The 22572-nt window shown below is 55.2% G+C and overlaps 1 protein-coding gene across 3 annotated transcripts; it reads right to left on the bottom strand.

Moving 5' to 3' along the window:
- Window positions 1-11478: 11478 nt before the first annotated feature.
- Window positions 11479-22075, bottom strand: LOC142477020 (rho GTPase-activating protein 1-like). 3 transcript variants are annotated; one of them, XM_075582084.1, is made up of 7 exons: window positions 21934-22075; window positions 20038-20184; window positions 19462-19557; window positions 14284-14371; window positions 13732-13863; window positions 12789-12875; window positions 11479-11595 (listed from the first exon to the last, which is right to left on the bottom strand). In XM_075582084.1, exons 2-7 carry the CDS (start codon window positions 20174-20176, stop codon window positions 11493-11495), a joined length of 645 nt encoding a protein of 214 aa, XP_075438199.1. In that variant the 5' UTR covers window positions 20177-20184; window positions 21934-22075; the 3' UTR covers window positions 11479-11492. The 3 variants fall into 3 exon arrangements, with proteins under 3 accessions (XP_075438199.1, XP_075438201.1, XP_075438198.1); XM_075582086.1 differs by having other exon boundaries at window positions 21948-22065; XM_075582083.1 differs by having other exon boundaries at window positions 21919-22062.
- Window positions 22076-22572: the final 497 nt, after the last annotated feature.

Raw genomic sequence — 22572 nt, 5'->3', positions numbered from 1 at the left:
GTGCGTCTCCCCAGTGCCAGTACTGGAGGATGTGCGTCTCCCCCCAGTGTCAGTACTGGAGGATGTGCGTCCCCCCCCAGTGTCAGTACTGGAGGATGTGCGTCTCCCCCAGTGCCAGTATTGGAGGATGTGCGTCTCCCCAGTGTCAGTACTGGAGGATGTGCGTCTTCCCAGTGTCAGTACTGGAGGATGTGCGTCTCCCCCAGTGTCAGTACTGGAGGATGTGCGTCTCCCCAGTGTCAGTACTGGAGGATGTGCGTCTCCCCCAGTGTCAGTACTGGAGGATGTGCGTCTCCCCCAGTATCAGTATTGGAGGATGTGCGTCTCCCCAGTGTCAGTACTGGAGGATGTGCGTCTCCCCAGTGTCAGTACTGGAGGATGTGCGTCTCCCCCAGTGTCAGTACTGGAGGATGTGCGTCTCCCCAGTGTCAGTACTGGAGGATGTGCGTCCCCCCCCCAGTGTCAGTACTGGAGGATGTGCGTCTCCCCAGTGCCAGTACTGGAGGATGTGCGTCCCCCCCCCAGTGTCAGTACTGGAGGATGTGCGTCCCCCCCCCCAGTGTCAGTACTGGAGGATGTGCGTCTCCCCCAGTGTCAGTACTGGAGGATTTGCGTCTCCCCAGTGTCAGTACTGGAGGATTTGCGTCCCCCCCCCAGTGTCAGTACTGGAGGATGTGCGTCCCCCCCCAGTGTCAGTACTGGAGGATGTGCGTCTCCCCCAGTGTCAGTACTGGAGGATTTGCGTCCCCCCCCAGTGTCAGTACTGGAGGATTTGCGTCCCCCCCCCCAGTGTCAGTACTGGAGGATGTGCGTCCCCCCCCAGTGTCAGTACTGGAGGATGTGCGTCTCCCCCAGTGTCAGTACTGGAGGATGTGCGTCCCCCCCAGTGTCAGTACTGGAGGATGTGCGTCTCCCCCAGTGTCAGTACTGGAGGATGTGCGTCTCCCCCAGTGTCAGTATTGGAGGATGTGCGTCTCCCCAGTGTCAGTACTGGAGGATGTGCGTCTCCCCAGTGTCAGTACTGGAGGATGTGCGTCTCCCCCAGTGTCAGTACTGGAGGATGTGCGTCTCCCCAGTGTCAGTACTGGAGGATGTGCGTCCCCCCCCCAGTGTCAGTACTGGAGGATGTGCGTCTCCCCAGTGCCAGTACTGGAGGATGTGCGTCCCCCCCCCAGTGTCAGTACTGGAGGATGTGCGTCCCCCCCCCCAGTGTCAGTACTGGAGGATGTGCGTCTCCCCCAGTGTCAGTACTGGAGGATTTGCGTCTCCCCAGTGTCAGTACTGGAGGATTTGCGTCCCCCCCCCAGTGTCAGTACTGGAGGATGTGCGTCCCCCCCCCAGTGTCAGTACTGGAGGATGTGCGTCTCCCCCAGTGTCAGTACTGGAGGATTTGCGTCCCCCCCCCAGTGTCAGTACTGGAGGATTTGCGTCCCCCCCCCCAGTGTCAGTACTGGAGGATGTGCGTCCCCCCCCAGTGTCAGTACTGGAGGATGTGCGTCTCCCCCAGTGTCAGTACTGGAGGATGTGCGTCCCCCCAGTGTCAGTACTGGAGGATGTGCGTCTCCCCCAGTGTCAGTACTGGAGGATGTGCGTCTCCCCCAGTGTCAGTATTGGAGGATGTGCGTCTCCCCAGTGTCAGTACTGGAGGATGTGCGTCTCCCCCAGTGTCAGTACTGGAGGATGTGCGTCTCCCCAGTGCCAGTACTGGAGGATGTGCGTCTCCCCCCAGTGTCAGTACTGGAGGATGTGCGTCCCCCCCCAGTGTCAGTACTGGAGGATGTGCGTCCCCCCCCCAGTGTCAGTACTGGAGGATGTGCGTCTCCCCCAGTGTCAGTACTGGAGGATTTGCGTCCCCCCCCCAGTGTCAGTACTGGAGGATTTGCGTCCCCCCCCCCAGTGTCAGTACTGGAGGATGTGCGTCCCCCCCCAGTGTCAGTACTGGAGGATGTGCGTCTCCCCCAGTGTCAGTACTGGAGGATGTGCGTCCCCCCCAGTGTCAGTACTGGAGGATGTGCGTCTCCCCCAGTGTCAGTACTGGAGGATGTGCGTCTCCCCCAGTGTCAGTATTGGAGGATGTGCGTCTCCCCAGTGTCAGTACTGGAGGATGTGCGTCTCCCCCAGTGTCAGTACTGGAGGATGTGCGTCTCCCCCAGTGTCAGTACTGGAGGATGTGCGTCTCCCCAGTGCCAGTACTGGAGGATGTGCGTCTCCCCCCAGTGTCAGTACTGGAGGATGTGCGTCCCCCCCCAGTGTCAGTACTGGAGGATGTGCGTCTCCCCCAGTGCCAGTATTGGAGGATGTGCGTCTCCCCAGTGTCAGTACTGGAGGATGTGCGTCTCCCCAGTGTCAGTACTGGAGGATGTGCGTCTCCCCCAGTGTCAGTACTGGAGGATGTGCGTCTCCCCAGTGTCAGTACTGGAGGATGTGCGTCTCCCCCAGTGTCAGTACTGGAGGATGTGCGTCTCCCCCAGTATCAGTATTGGAGGATGTGCGTCTCCCCAGTGTCAGTACTGGAGGATGTGCGTCTCCCCAGTGTCAGTACTGGAGGATGTGCGTCTCCCCCAGTGTCAGTACTGGAGGATGTGCGTCTCCCCAGTGTCAGTACTGGAGGATGTGCGTCCCCCCCCCAGTGTCAGTACTGGAGGATGTGCGTCTCCCCCCCAGTGTCAGTACTGGAGGATGTGCGTCCCCCCCCCAGTGTCAGTACTGGAGGATGTGCGTCTCCCCCAGTGTCAGTACTGGAGGATTTGCGTCTCCCCAGTGTCAGTACTGGAGGATTTGCGTCCCCCCCCCAGTGTCAGTACTGGAGGATGTGCGTCCCCCCCCCCAGTGTCAGTACTGGAGGATGTGCGTCTCCCCCAGTGTCAGTACTGGAGGATTTGCGTCCCCCCCCAGTGTCAGTACTGGAGGATTTGCGTCCCCCCCCCCAGTGTCAGTACTGGAGGATGTGCGTCCCCCCCCAGTGTCAGTACTGGAGGATGTGCGTCTCCCCCAGTGTCAGTACTGGAGGATGTGCGTATCCCCCCCCAGTGTCAGTACTGGAGGATGTGCGTCTCCCCCAGTGTCAGTACTGGAGGATTTGCGTCCCCCCCCCCAGTGTCAGTACTGGAGGATTTGCGTCCCCCCCCCAGTGTCAGTACTGGAGGATGTGCGTCTCCCCAGTGTCAGTACTGGAGGATGTGCGTCTCCCCCAGTGTCAGTACTGGAGGATGTGCGTCCCCCCCCCCAGTGTCAGTACTGGAGGATGTGCGTCCCCCCCCCCCAGTGTCAGTACTGGAGGATGTGCGTCTCCCCCAGTGTCAGTACTGGAGGATGTGCGTCTCCCCAGTGTCAGTACTGGAGGATGTGCGTCTCCCCAGTGTCAGTACTGGAGGATGTGCGTCTCCCCAGTGTCAGTACTGGAGGATGTGCGTCTCCCCCAGTGTCAGTACTGGAGGATGTGCGTCTCCCCCAGTGTCAGTACTGCAGGATGTGCGTCTCCCCAGTGTCAGTACTGGAGGATGTGCGTCTCCCCAGTGTCAGTACTGGAGGATGTGCGTCTCCCCACTGTCAGTACTGGAGGATGTGCGTCTCCCCCAGTGTCAGTACTGGAGGATGTGCGTCTCCCCCAGTATCAGTACTGGAGGATGTGCGTCTCCCCAGTGTCAGTACTGGAGGATTTGCGTCTCCAAAGTGTCAGTACTGGAGGATGTGCGTCTCCCCCAGTGTCAGTACTGGAGGATGTGCGTCTCCCCAGTGTCAGTACTGGAGGATGTGCGTCTCCCCAGTGTCAGTACTGGAGGATGTGCGTCTCCCCAGTGTCAGTACTGGAGGATGTGCGTCTCCCCACTGTCAGTACTGGAGGATGTGCGTCTCCCCCAGTGTCAGTACTGGAGGATGTGCGTCTCCCCCAGTATCAGTACTGGAGGATGTGCGTCTCCCCAGTGTCAGTACTGGAGGATTTGCGTCTCCAAAGTGTCAGTACTGGAGGATGTGCGTCTCCCCAGTGTCAGTACTGGAGGATGTGCGTCTCCCCAGTGTCAGTACTGGAGGATGTGCGTCTCCCCAGTGTCAGTACTGGAGGATGTGCGTCTCCCCAGTGTCAGTACTGGAGGATGTGCGTCTCCCCAGTGTCAGTACTGGAGGATTTGCGTCTCCAAGTGTCAGTACTGGAGGATGTGCGTCTCCCCCAGTGTCAGTACTGGAGGATGTGCGTCTCCCCAGTGTCAGTACTGGAGGATGTGCGTCTCCCCAGTGCCAGTACTGGAGGATGTGCGTCTCCCCAGTGTCAGTACTGGAGGATGTGCGTCTCCCCCAGTGTCAGTACTGGAGGATGTGCGTCTCCCCCCAGTGTCAGTACTGGAGGATGTGCGTCTCCCCAGTGTCAGTACTGGAGGATGTGCGTCTCCCCAGTGTCAGTACTGGAGGATGTGCGTCTCCCCAGTGTCAGTACTGGAGGATGTGCGTCTCCCCAGTGTCAGTACTGGAGGATGTGCGTCCCCCCCCAGTGTCAGTACTGGAGGATTTGCGTCTCCAAAGTGTCAGTACTGGAGGATGTGCGTCTCCCCCAGTGTCAGTACTGGAGGATGTGCGTCTCCCCAGTGCCAGTACTGGAGGATGTGCGTCCCCCCCCCAGTGTCAGTACTGGAGGATGTGCGTCCCCCCCCCCAGTGTCAGTACTGGAGGATGTGCGTCTCCCCCAGTGTCAGTACTGGAGGATTTGCGTCTCCCCAGTGTCAGTACTGGAGGATTTGCGTCTCCCCAGTGTCAGTACTGGAGGATTTGCGTCCCCCCCCCAGTGTCAGTACTGGAGGATGTGCGTCCCCCCCCCAGTGTCAGTACTGGAGGATGTGCGTCTCCCCCAGTGTCAGTACTGGAGGATTTGCGTCCCCCCCCCAGTGTCAGTACTGGAGGATTTGCGTCCCCCCCCCCCAGTGTCAGTACTGGAGGATGTGCGTCCCCCCCCAGTGTCAGTACTGGAGGATGTGCGTCTCCCCCAGTGTCAGTACTGGAGGATGTGCGTCCCCCCCAGTGTCAGTACTGGAGGATGTGCGTCTCCCCCAGTGTCAGTACTGGAGGATGTGCGTCTCCCCCAGTGTCAGTATTGGAGGATGTGCGTCTCCCCAGTGTCAGTACTGGAGGATGTGCGTCTCCCCCAGTGTCAGTACTGGAGGATGTGCGTCTCCCCAGTGCCAGTACTGGAGGATGTGCGTCTCCCCCCAGTGTCAGTACTGGAGGATGTGCGTCCCCCCCAGTGTCAGTACTGGAGGATGTGCGTCTCCCCCAGTGCCAGTATTGGAGGATGTGCGTCTCCCCAGTGTCAGTACTGGAGGATGTGCGTCTCCCCAGTGTCAGTACTGGAGGATGTGCGTCTCCCCCAGTGTCAGTACTGGAGGATGTGCGTCTCCCCAGTGTCAGTACTGGAGGATGTGCGTCTCCCCCAGTGTCAGTACTGGAGGATGTGCGTCTCCCCCAGTATCAGTATTGGAGGATGTGCGTCTCCCCAGTGTCAGTACTGGAGGATGTGCGTCCCCCCCCAGTGTCAGTACTGGAGGATGTGCGTCTCCCCCAGTGTCAGTACTGGAGGATGTGCGTCCCCCCCCCCCAGTGTCAGTACTGGAGGATGTGCGTCTCCCCCAGTGTCAGTACTGGAGGATTTGCGTCCCCCCCCCCAGTGTCAGTACTGGAGGATTTGCGTCCCCCCCCCAGTGTCAGTACTGGAGGATGTGCGTCTCCCCAGTGTCAGTACTGGAGGATGTGCGTCTCCCCCAGTGTCAGTACTGGAGGATTTGCGTCTCCCCAGTGTCAGTACTGGAGGATTTGCGTCCCCCCCCCAGTGTCAGTACTGGAGGATGTGCGTCCCCCCCCCAGTGTCAGTACTGGAGGATGTGCGTCCCCCCCCCCCAGTGTCAGTACTGGAGGATGTGCGTCTCCCCCAGTGTCAGTACTGGAGGATTTGCGTCCCCCCCCCCAGTGTCAGTACTGGAGGATGTGCGTCCCCCCCAGTGTCAGTACTGGAGGATGTGCGTCTCCCCAGTGCCAGTACTGGAGGATGTGCGTCCCCCCCCCAGTGTCAGTACTGGAGGATGTGCGTCCCCCCCCCCCAGTGCCAGTACTGGAGGATGTGCGTCCCCCCCCCAGTGTCAGTACTGGAGGATGTGCGTCTCCCCCAGTGTCAGTACTGGAGGATTTGCGTCTCCCTAGTGTCAGTACTGGAGGATTTGCGTCCCCCCCCCAGTGTCAGTACTGGAGGATGTGCGTCCCCCCCCCCCAGTGTCAGTACTGGAGGATGTGCGTCCCCCCCCCCAGTGTCAGTACTGGAGGATGTGCGTCTCCCCCAGTGTCAGTACTGGAGGATTTGCGTCCCCCCCCCAGTGTCAGTACTGGAGGATTTGCGTCCCCCCCCCCAGTGTCAGTACTGGAGGATGTGCGTCCCCCCCCCAGTGTCAGTACTGGAGGATGTGCGTCCCCCCCCCCAGTGTCAGTACTGGAGGATGTGCGTCTCCCCCAGTGTCAGTACTGGAGGATTTGCGTCCCCCCCCCAGTGTCAGTACTGGAGGATTTGCGTCCCCCCCCCCAGTGTCAGTACTGGAGGATGTGCGTCCCCCCCCAGTGTCAGTACTGGAGGATGTGCGTCTCCCCCAGTGTCAGTACTGGAGGATGTGCGTCCCCCCCAGTGTCAGTACTGGAGGATGTGCGTCTCCCCCAGTGTCAGTACTGGAGGATGTGCGTCTCCCCCAGTGTCAGTATTGGAGGATGTGCGTCTCCCCAGTGTCAGTACTGGAGGATGTGCGTCTCCCCCAGTGTCAGTACTGGAGGATGTGCGTCTCCCCAGTGCCAGTACTGGAGGATGTGCGTCTCCCCCCAGTGTCAGTACTGGAGGATGTGCGTCCCCCCCCAGTGTCAGTACTGGAGGATGTGCGTCTCCCCCAGTGCCAGTATTGGAGGATGTGCGTCTCCCCAGTGTCAGTACTGGAGGATGTGCGTCTCCCCAGTGTCAGTACTGGAGGATGTGCGTCTCCCCCAGTGTCAGTACTGGAGGATGTGCGTCTCCCCAGTGTCAGTACTGGAGGATGTGCGTCTCCCCCAGTGTCAGTACTGGAGGATGTGCGTCTCCCCCAGTATCAGTATTGGAGGATGTGCGTCTCCCCAGTGTCAGTACTGGAGGATGTGCGTCCCCCCCCAGTGTCAGTACTGGAGGATGTGCGTCTCCCCCAGTGTCAGTACTGGAGGATGTGCGTCCCCCCCCCCCAGTGTCAGTACTGGAGGATGTGCGTCTCCCCCAGTGTCAGTACTGGAGGATTTGCGTCCCCCCCCCCAGTGTCAGTACTGGAGGATTTGCGTCCCCCCCCCAGTGTCAGTACTGGAGGATGTGCGTCTCCCCAGTGTCAGTACTGGAGGATGTGCGTCTCCCCCAGTGTCAGTACTGGAGGATTTGCGTCTCCCCAGTGTCAGTACTGGAGGATTTGCGTCCCCCCCCCAGTGTCAGTACTGGAGGATGTGCGTCCCCCCCCCAGTGTCAGTACTGGAGGATGTGCGTCCCCCCCCCCAGTGTCAGTACTGGAGGATGTGCGTCTCCCCCAGTGTCAGTACTGGAGGATTTGCGTCCCCCCCCCCAGTGTCAGTACTGGAGGATGTGCGTCCCCCCCAGTGTCAGTACTGGAGGATGTGCGTCTCCCCAGTGCCAGTACTGGAGGATGTGCGTCCCCCCCCCAGTGTCAGTACTGGAGGATGTGCGTCCCCCCCCCCCAGTGCCAGTACTGGAGGATGTGCGTCCCCCCCCCAGTGTCAGTACTGGAGGATGTGCGTCTCCCCCAGTGTCAGTACTGGAGGATTTGCGTCTCCCCAGTGTCAGTACTGGAGGATTTGCGTCCCCCCCCAGTGTCAGTACTGGAGGATGTGCGTCCCCCCCCCCAGTGTCAGTACTGGAGGATGTGCGTCCCCCCCCCCAGTGTCAGTACTGGAGGATGTGCGTCTCCCCCAGTGTCAGTACTGGAGGATTTGCGTCCCCCCCCCAGTGTCAGTACTGGAGGATTTGCGTCCCCCCCCCCAGTGTCAGTACTGGAGGATGTGCGTCCCCCCCCCAGTGTCAGTACTGGAGGATGTGCGTCTCCCCCAGTGTCAGTACTGGAGGATGTGCGTCCCCCCCCCCAGTGTCAGTACTGGAGGATGTGCGTCTCCCCCAGTGTCAGTACTGGAGGATTTGCGTCCCCCCCCCAGTGTCAGTACTGGAGGATGTGCGTCTCCCCCAGTGTCAGTACTGGAGGATGTGCGTCTCCCCAGTGTCAGTACTGGAGGATGTGCGTCTCCCCAGTGTCAGTACTGGAGGATGTGCGTCTCCCCAGTGTCAGTACTGGAGGATGTGCGTCTCCCCCAGTGTCAGTACTGGAGGATGTGCGTCCCCCCCCCCAGTGTCAGTACTGGAGGATGTGCGTCCCCCCCCCCAGTGTCAGTACTGGAGGATGTGCGTCCCCCCCCCCCAGTGTCAGTACTGGAGGATGTGCGTCCCCCCCCCCAGTGTCAGTACTGGAGGATGTGCGTCCCCCCCCCCAGTGTCAGTACTGGAGGATGTGCGTCTCCCCCAGTGTCAGTACTGGAGGATGTGCGTCTCCCCAGTGTCAGTACTGGAGGATGTGCGTCTCCCCAGTGTCAGTACTGGAGGATGTGCGTCTCCCCAGTGTCAGTACTGGAGGATGTGCGTCTCCCCCAGTGCCAGTACTGGAGGATGTGCGTCTCCCCCAGTGCCAGTACTGGAGGATGTGCGTCTCCCCCAGTATCAGTACTGGAGGATGTGCGTCTCCCCAGTGTCAGTACTGGAGGATGTGCGTCTCCCCCAGTGTCAGTACTGGAGGATGTGCGTCTCCCCAGTGTCAGTACTGGAGGATGAGCGTCTCCCCAGTGTCAGTACTGGAGGATTTGCGTCTCCCCAGTGTCAGTACTGGAGGATGTGCGTCTCCCCAGTGTCAGTACTGGAGGATGTGCGTCTCCCCAGTGTCAGTACTGGAGGATGAGCGTCTCCCCAGTGTCAGTACTGGAGGATGTGCGTCTCCCCAGTGCCAGTACTGGAGGATGTGCGTCTCCCCAGTGTCAGTACTGGAGGATTTGCGTCTCCAAAGTGTCAGTACTGGAGGATGTGCGTCTCCCCCAGTGTCAGTACTGGAGGATGTGCGTCTCCCCCCAGTGTCAGTACTGGAGGATGTGCGTCTCCCCAGTGTCAGTACTGGAGGATGTGCGTCTCCCCAGTGTCAGTACTGGAGGATGTGCGTCTCCCCAGTGTCAGTACTGGAGGATGTGCGTCTCCCCACTGTCAGTACTGGAGGATGTGCGTCTCCCCAGTGTCAGTACTGGAGGATGTGCGTCTCCCCAGTGTCAGTACTGGAGGATGTGCGTCTCCCCAGTGTCAGTACTGGAGGATGTGCGTCTCCCCAGTGTCAGTACTGGAGGATGTGCGTCTCCCCAGTGTCAGTACTGGAGGATGTGCGTCTCCCCAGTGTCAGTACTGGAGGATTTGCGTCTCCCCAGTGTCAGTACTGGAGGATTTGCGTCTCCCCAGTGTCAGTACTGGAGGATGTGCGTCTCCCCAGTGTCAGTACTGGAGGATGAGCGTCTCCCCAGTGTCAGTACTGGAGGATTTGCGTCTCCCCAGTGTCAGTACTGGAGGATGTGCGTCTCCCCAGTGTCAGTACTGGAGGATGTGCGTCTCCCCAGTGTCAGTACTGGAGGATTTGCGTCTCCCCAGTGTCAGTACTGGAGGATTTGCGTCTCCCCAGTGTCAGTACTGGAGGATGTGCGTCTCCCCAGTGTCAGTACTGGAGGATGAGCGTCTCCCCAGTGTCAGTACTGGAGGATTTGCGTCTCCCCAGTGTCAGTACTGGAGGATGTGCGTCTCCCCCAGTGTCAGTACTGGAGGATGTGCGTCTCCCCCAGTGTCAGTACTGGAGGATGTGCGTCTCCCCCCAGTGTCAGTACTGGAGGATGTGCGTCTCCCCCAGTGTCAGTACTGGAGGATTTGCATCTCCCCCAGTGTCAGTACTGGAGGATGTGCGTCCCCCCCCAGTGTCAGTACTGGAGGATGTGCGTCTCCCCAGTGTCAGTAGTGGAGGATGTGCGTCTCCCCCAGTATCAGTACTGGAGGATGAGCGTCTCCCCAGTGTCAGTACTGGAGGATGTGCGTCTCCCCAGTGTCAGTACTGGAGGATGTGCGTCTCCCCCAGTGCCAGTACTGGAGGATGTGCGTCTCCCCAGTGTCAGTACTGGAGGATGTGCGTCTCCCCAGTGTCAGTACTGGAGGATGAGCGTCTCCCCAGTGTCAGTACTGGAGGATGTGCGTCTCCCCAGTGTCAGTACTGGAGGATGTGCGTCTCCCCCAGTGCCAGTACTGGAGGATGTGCGTCTCCCCAGTGTCAGTACTGGAGGATGTGCGTCTCCCCAGTGTCAGTACTGGAGGATGAGCGTCTCCCCAGTGTCAGTACTGGAGGATTTGCGTCTCCCCAGTGTCAGTACTGGAGGATGTGCGTCTCCCCCAGTGTCAGTACTGGAGGATGTGCGTCTCCCCCAGTGTCAGTACTGGAGGATGTGCGTCTCCCCCCAGTGTCAGTACTGGAGGATGTGCGTCTCCCCCAGTGTCAGTACTGGAGGATTTGCGTCTCCCCCAGTGTCAGTACTGGAGGATGTGCGTCCCCCCCCAGTGTCAGTACTGGAGGATGTGCGTCTCCCCAGTGTCAGTACTGGAGGATGTGCGTCTCCCCCAGTGTCAGTACTGGAGGATGTGCGTCTCCCCCAGTGTCAGTACTGGAGGATTTGCGTCTCCCCAGTGTCAGTACTGGAGGATGTGCGTCTCCCCCAGTGTCAGTACTGGAGGATGTGCGTCTCCCCCAGTGTCAGTACTGGAGGATGTGCGTCTCCCCCAGTGTCAGTACTGGAGGATGTGCGTCTCCCCCAGTGTCAGTACTGGAGGATTTGCGTCTCCCCAGTGTCAGTACTGGAGGATGTGCGTCTCCCCAGTGTCAGTACTGGAGGATGTGCGTCTCCCCAGTGTCAGTACTGGAGGATGTGCGTCTCCCCCAGTGTCAGTACTGGAGGATGTGCGTCTCCCCCAGTGTCAGTACTGGAGGATGTGCGTCTCCCCAGTGTCAGTACTGGAGGATGTGCGTCTCCCCCAGTGTCAGTACTGGAGGATGTGCGTCTCCCCAGTGTCAGTACTGGAGGATGTGCGTCTCCCCAGTGTCAGTACTGGAGGATGTGCGTCTCCCCCAGTGTCAGTACTGGAGGATGTGCGTCTCCCCAGTGTCAGTACTGGAGGATGTGCGTCTCCCCAGTGTCAGTACTGGAGGATGTGCGTCCCCCCCCAGTGTCAGTACTGGAGGATGTGCGTCTCCCCAGTGCCAGTACTGGAGGATGTGCGTCTCCCCAGTGTCAGTACTGGAGGATGTGCGTCTCCCCAGTGTCAGTACTGGAGGATGTGCGTCTCCCCAGTGTCAGTACTGGAGGATTTGCGTCCCCCCCCAGTGCCATTACTTGAGTATTTCTTTCGGGACTCCCAGCTGCTCCAGCTTCATGTGCTCCTCCAGGTCACTCAGATAGTTTGCGTAGAAAATCTTCCGTCCGAACTTGAAGCTGAGGGAAAGGAAGGTGCAGTTATTCTGCAGCTGAGGAGACATGGTCCACGTGCCGCAGACATGGTCCACGTGCCGCAGACATGGTCCACGTGCCGCAGACATGGTCCACGTGCCGCAGACATGGTCCACGTGCCGCAGACATGGTCCCCGTGCAGCAGACATGGTCCCCGTGCAGCAGACATGGTCCACGTGCCGCAGACATGGTCCACGTGCCGCAGACATGTAAAGTGGACATCCACAGAACACAGGGGAGGCAGAGAGAACGGCACCACACGGGCATCGGCGGGTGTAAATGTGGGTCAGGGAGGTTACTGTAATGGGCGCTTTAGGAGATTGGTTACCTAGAGAAGGAGTGACACCATGCCCTTATAACAACGAGCTCCTTGTGACTTTGGCCAAGTCACTTTATCTCCCTGTGCCTCAAACACAAGTTTACACGGTCATCTCCTTGGGGCAGTTACTTCTAGGGACTGTACAGTCCTGTGTGCAGCACCAGTGATATATACACAATATTATTTTATTATTAATCTATAAAAGTGAATTGTTTGTGGTGTTGTGCGTTTTCTGATTGGTTGGCCGCTCCTCGCTGGCAAGCTCTCCCATTGGCTGAGGGGCGGGGTTTGTGACGTCACAGTGGGCTGACGTCACACACAGGGGCTCACAGGCAATCTTCAATACTCCTCACTTGCCCGGTACTCCTCCTCACTGCAGGTAACCTCCCCCTCACCCCACGCCTAGCCACACTCAGCGGTGACCGGGAGCGCCGTGGAGGGGGGGGGGGGGGGGCAACACGTCACCTCCACCGGCCATTCTCCTCCTCACCACCCCCGCACTATCTCCCCTCCGCGCCAATCCCACCCCCACCACCACTGCGCCTCCGGGCACTGCCACCTCAGGGGGTGGGGAAGGGGGCCGCCGGAGCTGGGCGGGGGGGGGGGAGGGGGGAGGGAAAGAGAGGAGGGAGCGGGAAATTTTAATCCGGGTATACCAGCTAGTAATACAATAAATCATGGGAGCGTTGGACGACATTAATCTTCTGAGCGCAACATGTCCCTGGGATTAGAAATCCTCCGCCCCGTTTTTATGGAAAGGAACAATATAAAAATGTCCCTTACACACCGAGGTTTGGGTCCCCCGGCTGCATGGAAGAGGCACCGCCGCCGTCACCCCTTCTACCCCCCTCCTGCCTACCTGATGAGGGGTTTAAACAGGATCAGCAGGGTCTTGATAAACATGGTAGGATGGACGATGTAAAGAGCCTTGATGTTCTTCTTGTATCTGGGAGGGAAACGAGGAAGAGAAGTGAGGAATGGGGAAAGAACGAGGGAGATGGGAGAGAAACTGATCGGCACAGAAGGAAGACGTTCCCCGCAGCTCTCAGCTGGTGGGCGGGAGCATAAGGTGAAGGGGCCAGTTTGGTTACTGAAAACAGTGGCCCTCCGAGGGTAAGAGCCTGGAACCCCTGCAGCTCGCACTGCAAAACACCATCGATCTTCCCCCTAAAGCCTCTCGGCAGGACGATTAACTCCAAGTCCTGCTTAACCCAGGGGATGCTCAACTCCACTCCTCAAGACTCTCCCTCCCCCCCCCCACCAGGTCAGGCTTCAGGATTTCCCCGCTTCAGCACAGGTGACAGTCAAAGACTGAGCCACTGATTGATCCACCTGTGCTAAAGCTAGGACATCCTGAAACCTGACCTGTTGGGGGGGGGGGGGGGTTCTTGAGGACTGGAGTTCTGGATCCCCCTGGATTAACCCTGTCACTGCCAGAGGGCCTGCAACGCATTGCAGACAAGAGGCGTTTGTAAAAGGTGTTTACCACTTAAGACGAACAAGAGTCAGTGAAAACTGAACACAAACAGCGGGGCAGAGAGGCCTCAAACGTATTAACCCCGTGACTGTCAGAGGCCTGCAACTCGGGGTCGAGCACTGGCAGAGAAAGGGCCAAGTTGGGAGTTCAGAGCAGGACGGACTCGGGTACATTTTGCAAAAGCGTTTCTACTCCGCTGGAAAACGCACACATCTGCAATACTTTTCATGCATCTGTATCCTTGGAAAGGTAAGAGGTGACCGCAGGTGTGAGCCGGCCCTCCAGGACAAGGGGGGGAGGGGAGGGCGGGAGTAGGTGATCTTACTTGCGGTCAAACTCTCGGTAGGCATCTCTCAGCCACCCCAAGGAAGGCTTGTTCTGACTGGTCAGGCCGTAGTGCAGGTAAACCAAAGTGTAATCGCTCTCCACGTACTGATCCAGTGTGTGCTTCAGGTACCTGTGGGGACAGAGAGGCCATGTCACAGAGCAGTGACCATCACATGGTCTCCGGTGGGCTACCGGGGGTTAAGCATGCTCTGCCGATTACACAGGGAATTCTGCAATGTCTTCATAATGCAGCCAATAATCGCATGCAAAGGACACACACACACACACACAACAAATCTGGTGTTGCTTTACACACAAATAGACCCCCAGAGCAGGGGAGGGCAACGTCATTATGACTGATACACCTGTGCTGAAGCAGGGATATTCTGAAAACCTGACCTGTTGGCGGCCCTCCACGACTGGACCACCCCTGTCCCAGAGTCACAATTATGCATCAGACTTATTTGGTGACTGGAAGTGTATGTCACACAGTGTGGGGCTGCAGGACCCGGTATGTGACGGGCGGGGAGAGGGGAGGCGCGGTACTCACTCCAGGAGTTTGATGTGGTCGAGTTCGTGATACGGAGGCAGACGGCAGGCATTGAACAGCACGACCTTACGCCCATACTTGTCATCGCCTGAGGAGAGGAGACATTGATGGAATATGGCAGGGGCGGGCAACTCCAGTTCTCAAACCTCCCAACGAGTCAGGATTTCAGGACATCCCCGCTTCAGAACAGGTGGCTCAATCAGAGGCGCAGTTTTTGACTGAGCCACCCGTGCTGAAGCTGGGATATCCGGTGTAGATAGATTTTTGGGGTACAAAGGTCAGCTTCACTGAAGAAGCCATGTAAAGGGTTCATTCTGCATGCTCTGTGAAAATGCTGAGACAAGGATTCACACGCTGCAAAATGACACCCATTCTCCTGGCGTTTGTGGCTGTATACCGGAGTTAGTGCAGGTCCGGAACACTGACAGCGCATATACCACCTTCAATATCGGATATATGCTTCGTGTCTCCGTACTAACAAGCCTAAAATGAACAGGTTAGTTTATAGTTAGAAAAAGCCACGCTCGAGGAAAATTACCTCAGAGCAGAAAGAAATAAGTAACCAAATACACTGCTCTCTGTCTATAACATCTTATTCCTGTACCAACTCAAGCCTGGTATTGTAAAATGCCGCAGGAATAAACATATGGGGACGCAAAAAACCTGTGTCGGGATCTGTATTTTCACACAAGGATCCTATGGTATTCAAAGAACAAAAAGAAACAGTCATTTATTTTCATCCTGAAACCCTGTCCTGTTGGGGGGGGGGGAGGGTTGGGGGAGTTTGAAGATTGGAGTTGAGAATCCCTGGGATATAGGATATAAGGCCAGACATGGAGAGGAGAACATGTTACAGCTCAGAGGTCAGGATTTCTGTGTTAGTTCCCTCTGAGACACACACACACCACACACCACACACCACGAAGATATAACAATAGAAGTCAAACAAACAGTCAGTCCAGGGTGCTTTGGTCACGGTGATTGGCTTTATAATAAATGTTTCGGTGCCTTTACTCAGGTCTGTTACTGATCGTCCTGGAAAAGGCCCAGAACGTTGACTTTATAATAGACCCCCTTAACCATAGACCCCTGGCGTGACTGTTTGTCTTCTATAGTCATACAAGTCCTGTTACTGCATGTACATGTGCTACGGAGCAGCCTGGAGAGGTAGGGCAGTTACACGCTCTACACCTCTACCTTTAACCCAGGACACATCTGGCCTGCACCGGTCTGTGTAAACCACCAATAGGTCAGAGATCACTGGAGGCCGCCACAAGACTTCTTATGCCATCACACAACAAGGTTTTAATAAAGTAACAGATGATATTTTCAGAGCCGCCCCCTCGATACACCACTGGCCCATGTACGCCTGACCCAGCTGAGCCATCACACAACATGTTCCGTAGCTCTCAGGTGTGGCTACCAGCATGGCGGGTACAGTGCGTACATTAAAGGAGAGATCAGGCAGCCTCTTAGTAAAGAAAGTACAAAGAATCAGTGGATTATAAATCCAGGGGCCGATCTGATTATACATCCATCACTTGCTGGAGTCAGGGAGGAGTTCTCATGTATAAAACATTACTGACAGCCATGTTATGGTGTTTCTTTGTTGGTCTAGATCAATATAAACATCTCATCCAATTTAGCTTTGAATAAAAAAGGAACCCAATGTACGTGTCTTTGTTTCACCTTCTCAGAAGGCTGCTGCTTCTATCCTGTGACACGCACAGCCAGGACACGCAGCTAATTCAGGCAGCTTATACCAACGCCAGCAAGGGGCATATAACAACGCCAGCAAGGGGCGTATAACAACGCCAGCAAGGGGCGTATAACAACGCCAGCAAGGGGCGTATAACAACGCCAGCAAGGGGCGTATAACAACGCCAGCAAGGGGCGTATAACAACGCCAGCAAGGGGCGTATAACAACGCCAGTAAGGGGCGTATAACAACGCCAGCAAGGAGATGTTCTCATGAAGAATGTGGATCCCTCCCATAGGAAGCCCATTGAGGCTGCGAGTAGGATATCCTCTGCTAACGGGCACAAATCCTACAGGAAGGGGCAAGCTGTGACTATGGGAAAGTGGAGGGTCCGAGGCATAGGGTGTTTGCAATAAAATGGGCATGGAGGCGGAGAGATCCGAGGAGGGGTTTTTATAAGAGCGCTACGTCTGCTTTATCTTGCATGCTTCCCTAGAAGGACTATCTACAGGCTCCCAGCAGCCGGAGGTTGTGAGAAATGACTTATCAGCAATCCTTTGAGAACAAGAGAAAACAAAGCTATTAATAACCTCTAAAAGGGAGGGGACACACACACAACCGACGTGTGTCTGTGAAAGATCCTCGCACTTTCTGAGCAGTACGTCTCTGTCCATTTCTATCGGTTCGGGATAACAATCAATCAGTCTGGGAGTCAGGGAGAAAAGCCGCTGGGTGCAGACATTTTTAATGTGACCCACTTCAAATAAAACTTCAACAGCTTCTACTTTAAACTCATGCCGTTGTATCGCTCAAATGCAATGATGATTACATTCAATTCCGTTTCATTATCAACTTTCAAGGCAGCTTACAGAAAATACATTATTAGTGTAATCAAAGAGAATACGCTGGAAAACACGACAGTCCATATTGCTGCCCTCGCACCGCAAGCAGCAAAATACAAATACAGAAATGAACAGCAAATAGGAACCACAATGGCCACCTCCGCCTGCTGTAACCGGCCCGTGTTTGGGCGTAGGCCGGACACATTTTGGAAGGGCCGGTACTGCGATTACAAAGCTCTTTCCCACAACAATTAAACCGATTGCCGGGGGAGAGCGTGGGGCTCCTGTAAAGGTCTCCTATTTCCTCCTGCAGCATCACGTCACCATGGCGTCCCATTGTCATGGAAACGCGCCGCCAGGGCGGCAAAACGGTAATTGCCTATGGGACGGAAAATTCTAAAAGCGCCCCTCGCTGTAACCCCTCAGTCCCTATTACAGCGCCCCCATGCCTGCTCCCCCCTCACTTTGTCTCTGGCATTCTGACGTCACGTGACCCCATGTTGCCAGAAGCTGCCAGCGACAAGGTAAGGGAGTTAGAGGCCTTGCACATGCTCCCCCGGCATTTAATTTAAATGCTTTGGGGAAGAGCGCGTGGCCTGTGTAAGCGTCGTACCCGCCCCCCCAGAAACCCCCCCCCCCAGTTTGCGCACCCCTGCCCTATTAGATGCTTCGATTCATTTCATATTTAGCATTTAGTCTGGAGGTCTAACCCAATAATGTTTGCATTCCCTTCATACAGGGGGGCTTGACTCCAGTCCTCAAGACCCCACAGGTCAGGGTTTCAGGATATCCCAGCTTCAGCACAGGTGGCTCAACCAGGGGCTTAGTCGAAGCCCGAGCCACCTGTGCTGAAGCAGTGTCAGATTGAGCCACCTAAACTGAAGCAGGGATATCCTGACCTGTTGGGGGGGTAAGGGGGAGGGGGTCTTGACTGCACTTGAGCACCCCTGCCTTCCTTCCTTCGCCTCTACCCCCTCTGCAGGGAAGCTACTGCATGTGAATCCACCACTTCACAAAAAGAGAAACCAACATGTTACGTAGAGATTGTGATATCAATCAACTTAATGCGGATTACATGCTTCGGTAAAATAAAACATACAACGTGCAGAGCAGAGAGTTTTCCTCCCTCGGAGATGTCGCGTGTGAAGGGTTTGCTGAAGGTTCATTGCTAAACGACGTGCTCCGGGAACCTCCGCAATCCGAGAGTGGCAGCAAACATGACACACCATGCAAAGTATGCCAGAAATGTCTTATCATGCATCCCCAGCAAAAGCAGGTCGGGAAAAACAAACCCAAACCATGTGTTAGAGGAGAGCGGGGATCAGAGAGAAAGGATGCCGGGAGGGGGCCCGGGTTGATGATGATCTTGGAAGACACAGAGTCCCGTATTTACTAAACGGCGCCACGGTTTAACACGACCCAACTCCCACTCAAAATTAGCGGAAGTTAGGATGTGCTTAAGCAGGGGCGGCCAACTCCAGTTCTCAAGGGCCACCAACATGTTAGGTTGTCAGGATATCCCTGCTTCAGCACAGGGGTATCAATCAATATGACTGCACCGTGCTGAAGCAGGGATATCCTGAAACCCTGACCTGTTGGTGGCCCTTGGGGACTGGAGGTGGCCAGCCCTATGCTAAAGCTTAACCCCCTTACGGGATTATAGGCCAGAGGGCGCACAAGCGCAGCAGGAAATGGAAAGCTGCAGACCTCTTTCTTGCTAGATTTAGATATGCGTGTTCCTCCCTGGAAGAGAGTGCAAACCATGACTTGGACTCTAGCACACGTATGGAACACGCACGGTGCTCTCCCAGCGAGATTGGGAGGCTCTGACTACCAGAGATGCTCACAAATCAGAACAGAGCAGCAGTACCACAACCGCTCTCACTTCCTTCAGCGGCACACACGTGAAACATATTAGTCTTGGGGTTTTTTTTTTATACACGTGACTCAGATTTCTTAAGACTAGAGGCTACCGCCCCCTAAACAAGAAGAGGCTGAGCGAGTCAAGGCCCTGACTGATAACACCGACACGGTGTGTGAAGCAGGGGAGCCTGGTGCAATTCCCGGTGTCGGCTCCTTGTGACCTTGGGCAAGTCACTTTATCTCCCTGTGCCTCAGGCACCAAAAACATAGATTGTAAGCTCCACGGGGCAGGGACCTGTGCCTGTAACATTCCTGTGTGCTGCGTACTGCGCGTTATACTGTAATTGTGACGTGCTTTGTCCCACTGGGAGAAAAGCGCTATATGAAATAAATGTATTATTATTATACATGACAGATTTACCCGATACAAAGAAAAACTGCTGATTTCCTTTTATACCCGCTCCTCCTGAAACCACCCCAGAAAAAGCCCTACAGTGCAAATGGAGCAAAAGTGTTGGGAAACTGGTGCAAAGTTGTGTAAGTGTGTATTGTGATCCTTGTGTTAGCGCACCTGAGACACTGAATCTAAAAAGGCACTTAACTAGAACGCCTGCACTTAATGTATTAATCATCCCAAACTGGGGCGTCGCTCCAAACACAACAACGGCAGGCTCAGCAGCTGCATGGAGATCACACAACATAACCCCTCACTTATACATAACCCCTCACTTATTGCACCCGAGCGAGAATAGACGGTGGAGCAAAGATCCTCACCTGCCACCTCCACAATCTGGTGCCGAGCAATGTCATAGTAAGGGTGGTCCCAGCGCAGGTGGGTGGCGGGGTCTGGGGAAACTTTGGAGTCATCAACTGCATAAAGAACAGACAAGCACAACCGTCACGGTTACAGTACAATGTATGTTATTATTGTGTGCCCCACTGCACAGAGACGCAGTCGTGTTTCTCTCTGTGTGCAACGCAGACAATCAGTTTTCCTAGAAGATCAACTGATGCAATGAAAATGACGGATATTGTAATATATTTATTACAGTGTGATATAGATATATATATACATACAACACAAAATCAAGAGATCATAGCTCTCTCCAGAAACGCAGAGAGGCTGCAATGTGCTGAGACCAAGTCCTCTAGGTTTTGATTATCGTGGATTGGGACCTTTCTTAATCAAAACAAGAATTCCTGAGAAGTCTCATCATACTGCAGCTCGACACTGCAAGTAGCGCAAATGACAGCACAGGTCCAAGATAATAATAATAAGTTCTTGTATAGCACAGCTAGCTTTTTACGTAGATAACACCCTCCTACCCCAGACATAGGGACAGTAAGCACCTGACTTCGGGTAATCCTGCACATCGTCCGACGGCCAGTTTTTGTCATCCAGCGAGGCCAGTTTTAGCTGGTCCAGGGACTGGTTGGTGTCGTCCTTATCCAAGTCATCGTGAAGGTCTGACAGGGGATCTGATGCCATCCTGGTATCTGGGAGGAGAAAGATACATCACCAGAGGCGGCACTGCTTCAGAAGGCTTAGAGAGCGACATAAAAACCGCCTGATGGCCCTGCAACAAGGCTTTCATTCTAACCGGGGCTGCTCACAATGACACTAAAACTTCAGCCAGCCTATGCATGTCCCTGTGCCTCCGCTTACTTACCTGTACAAAGGTGAATGCAATAATAATGTTCCTTTCTTACCCCCTCCGCTTTGGAACCAGACATGCAGACACCCTGCTAGGATTCCAGGCCAGAGGAGGCAGCACGGATGTCTCTGGAACTGCAATGCAATTTGCTTTGCAATTAAAAAGGCACTATATGAAAATAAGAAATAAATATCCCTACACCTGGAGGAGCAGGAGTTTAATAGTAAAAGGCTATATGCACCAGGCACCTTATAGACAGGAGGTTGTGAGGGGAGTAATACGGGAAGCACTGGTGTATTTTGTATCTGGACTCTGTGTCTCAAAAGTATTTTCTGTACCCCCTTTCCAGGTCTCCTAACAATAGCCACGCCTGCATTACTATATCTATCTGAAACCCCGGCACGACTCTTTGCCGTGTGTGCTGCCCCTATTGCCCTATGCTGACAAGAAGAGGTAGTCACCGTAATCAAACAAGCAAATAAGAAAACCACTAAGTATATGCTAGGTCCGGGTGGCTATTCTGCCTAACTGAAGTTTGCAGTCGGCAAGTAAAAGGGTTTTTTGTACCCAATTTGGTGGTTTTAAAGGTCTCTTATACACAGCAAGAGAAACCAGGCCTATATTCTGCCACGTAGCACCACAGGAGCGTAAAAGCTGAACAAAGGTGCCGCTCTGCATCAAGTGCTAGGGACACAAAGGTAACGATCACTTAGCTGGCGCAGCGCCCGGCGTGTGTACAAAGAGGGCAATGGTTGGATCAGGCATCTCCGTGCTGATAAAACCAGGCCTAAAATGCACTCTCAGCTATGATTTAACCTCAAACCCAAGACCTTCAACCTAGGAGGCTGATTAGTGGGTCTCCTTTCATGTACCATAGCATTAATAGTACGAGGGTTTAAGGGGGGTTGGCGCTCTCCTTGAATAACAGAGATCCAGCAGCAGACTCTACTAGCGAACAGCTGCAACCCACACACCCGATTCATTGGGACGGAAATAATGGCATGAGAAGTGATAAAGGTTTCCTTCTCCGGAGTGGCAGTGGGACACACCATGTCTTCACCAGGACCACCCCCCCCCCCCCAAACCAACAAGCCCCCCTGGAAGCACCCCTCCCCCCAAACCAACAAGCCCCCCTGGAAGCACCCCTCCCCCCAAACCAATCAGGCCCCCCTTGGGAGCACACAGACTCAAGGAAACAGAAAGGTGAATGCAGGTAGAATATTCTAAAGAGAGAGTTCAATGAGACTGTTCATGTGGCCTTTCAAAGAGACCCTCTGCTAGAGAGCACTCCAAAGGAAAAAAAGAGACACAGCCCTCCAATGAGAGCGAGGACTCCAAAAGGAAAAAAAGAGACAGCCCTCCAATGAGAGAGAACTCCAAAGGAAAAAAAGAGACAGCCCTCCAATGAGAGAACTTCGAAGGAAAAAAGAGACAGCCCTCCAGTGAGATAGAACTCCAAAGGAAAAAGAGACAGCCCTCCAATGAGGGAACTCCAAAGGAAAAAGAGACCGCCTGATGACGTCATAGCCTATCACTTTAAATGATGACGTATGCGCGCCCCAGCGCCCCCTCTCACCCCGTGACGTGTTACCGGGGCGCGCTTACACCTGATCTCCTGCCGTCGGGTCCCGGGCACAAAATATCCGGGTACTGGGCGGAAAGAGAAGCCAAGTCGCCATGGCAACACCGCCCGCCTCCTGCCAGCGACCACTTCCTGTCAGCATTCCAGGAAGCGTCGGAGGGGGGAGGGTTGACGTAATTTCCGCCCTGTTTCGCAAGGTTTCACGGGATATGTAGTTTTCTGCCTAGGAGTGAGTCCATGGAGGTGCTGTGCAGAGCCCTGCCGCTCGCTACGTGACCCGGGCCCATCATCCCACACAGTTACATTAATAATGATAATAGAAATATATGTACCTCTGATATAATGCTCACATATTGGGGTGACCCCTGACCATCTAAACATGGCTTTCCCAACCTGTACTATAAATACCCCTTCTAAGTGCCACTTTACCCCTGTCAGTTCCCAGCTCAGGGAAAGTGGGAAGCAGGCGCACACACTGGCAGGGTATTTAAAAAAAACCCTTAATTTTCCAGTTAAAACACAACAATGATACTAATAAGTAAATGTATATATTGCACCTATAGTCAATGGGGCCGACTTTGTTTTTGCAGAATGTCTCTCCCCTGTTATAATGGAACAAGTCCGTGGTCGGACCAACAAGATCCACAG

Source organism: Ascaphus truei, unplaced genomic scaffold, assembly GCF_040206685.1.
Source record: "Ascaphus truei isolate aAscTru1 unplaced genomic scaffold, aAscTru1.hap1 HAP1_SCAFFOLD_1867, whole genome shotgun sequence".
Lineage (NCBI taxonomy): Eukaryota > Metazoa > Chordata > Amphibia > Anura > Ascaphidae > Ascaphus > Ascaphus truei.
The sequence above is the reverse complement of the archived record's forward strand: the minus strand, read 5'-3'. Positions and strand labels throughout refer to the sequence as shown.

Bases quoted from the DNA above. Each gene is read 5' to 3' on its own strand.
- LOC142477020 (XM_075582084.1), bottom strand. From the start codon at position 20,176: ATGGCATCAGATCCCCTGTCAGACCTTCACGATGACTTGGATAAGGAC. The intron at 14,372-19,461 runs GTGAGGATCTTT...TCCTCTCCTCAG, and splicing joins CCAGATTGTGGAGGTGGCAG to GCGATGACAAGTATGGGCGT. The intron at 12,876-13,731 runs GTAAGATCACCT...TTTCCCTCCCAG, and splicing joins TACCGAGAGTTTGACCGCAA to ATACAAGAAGAACATCAAGG.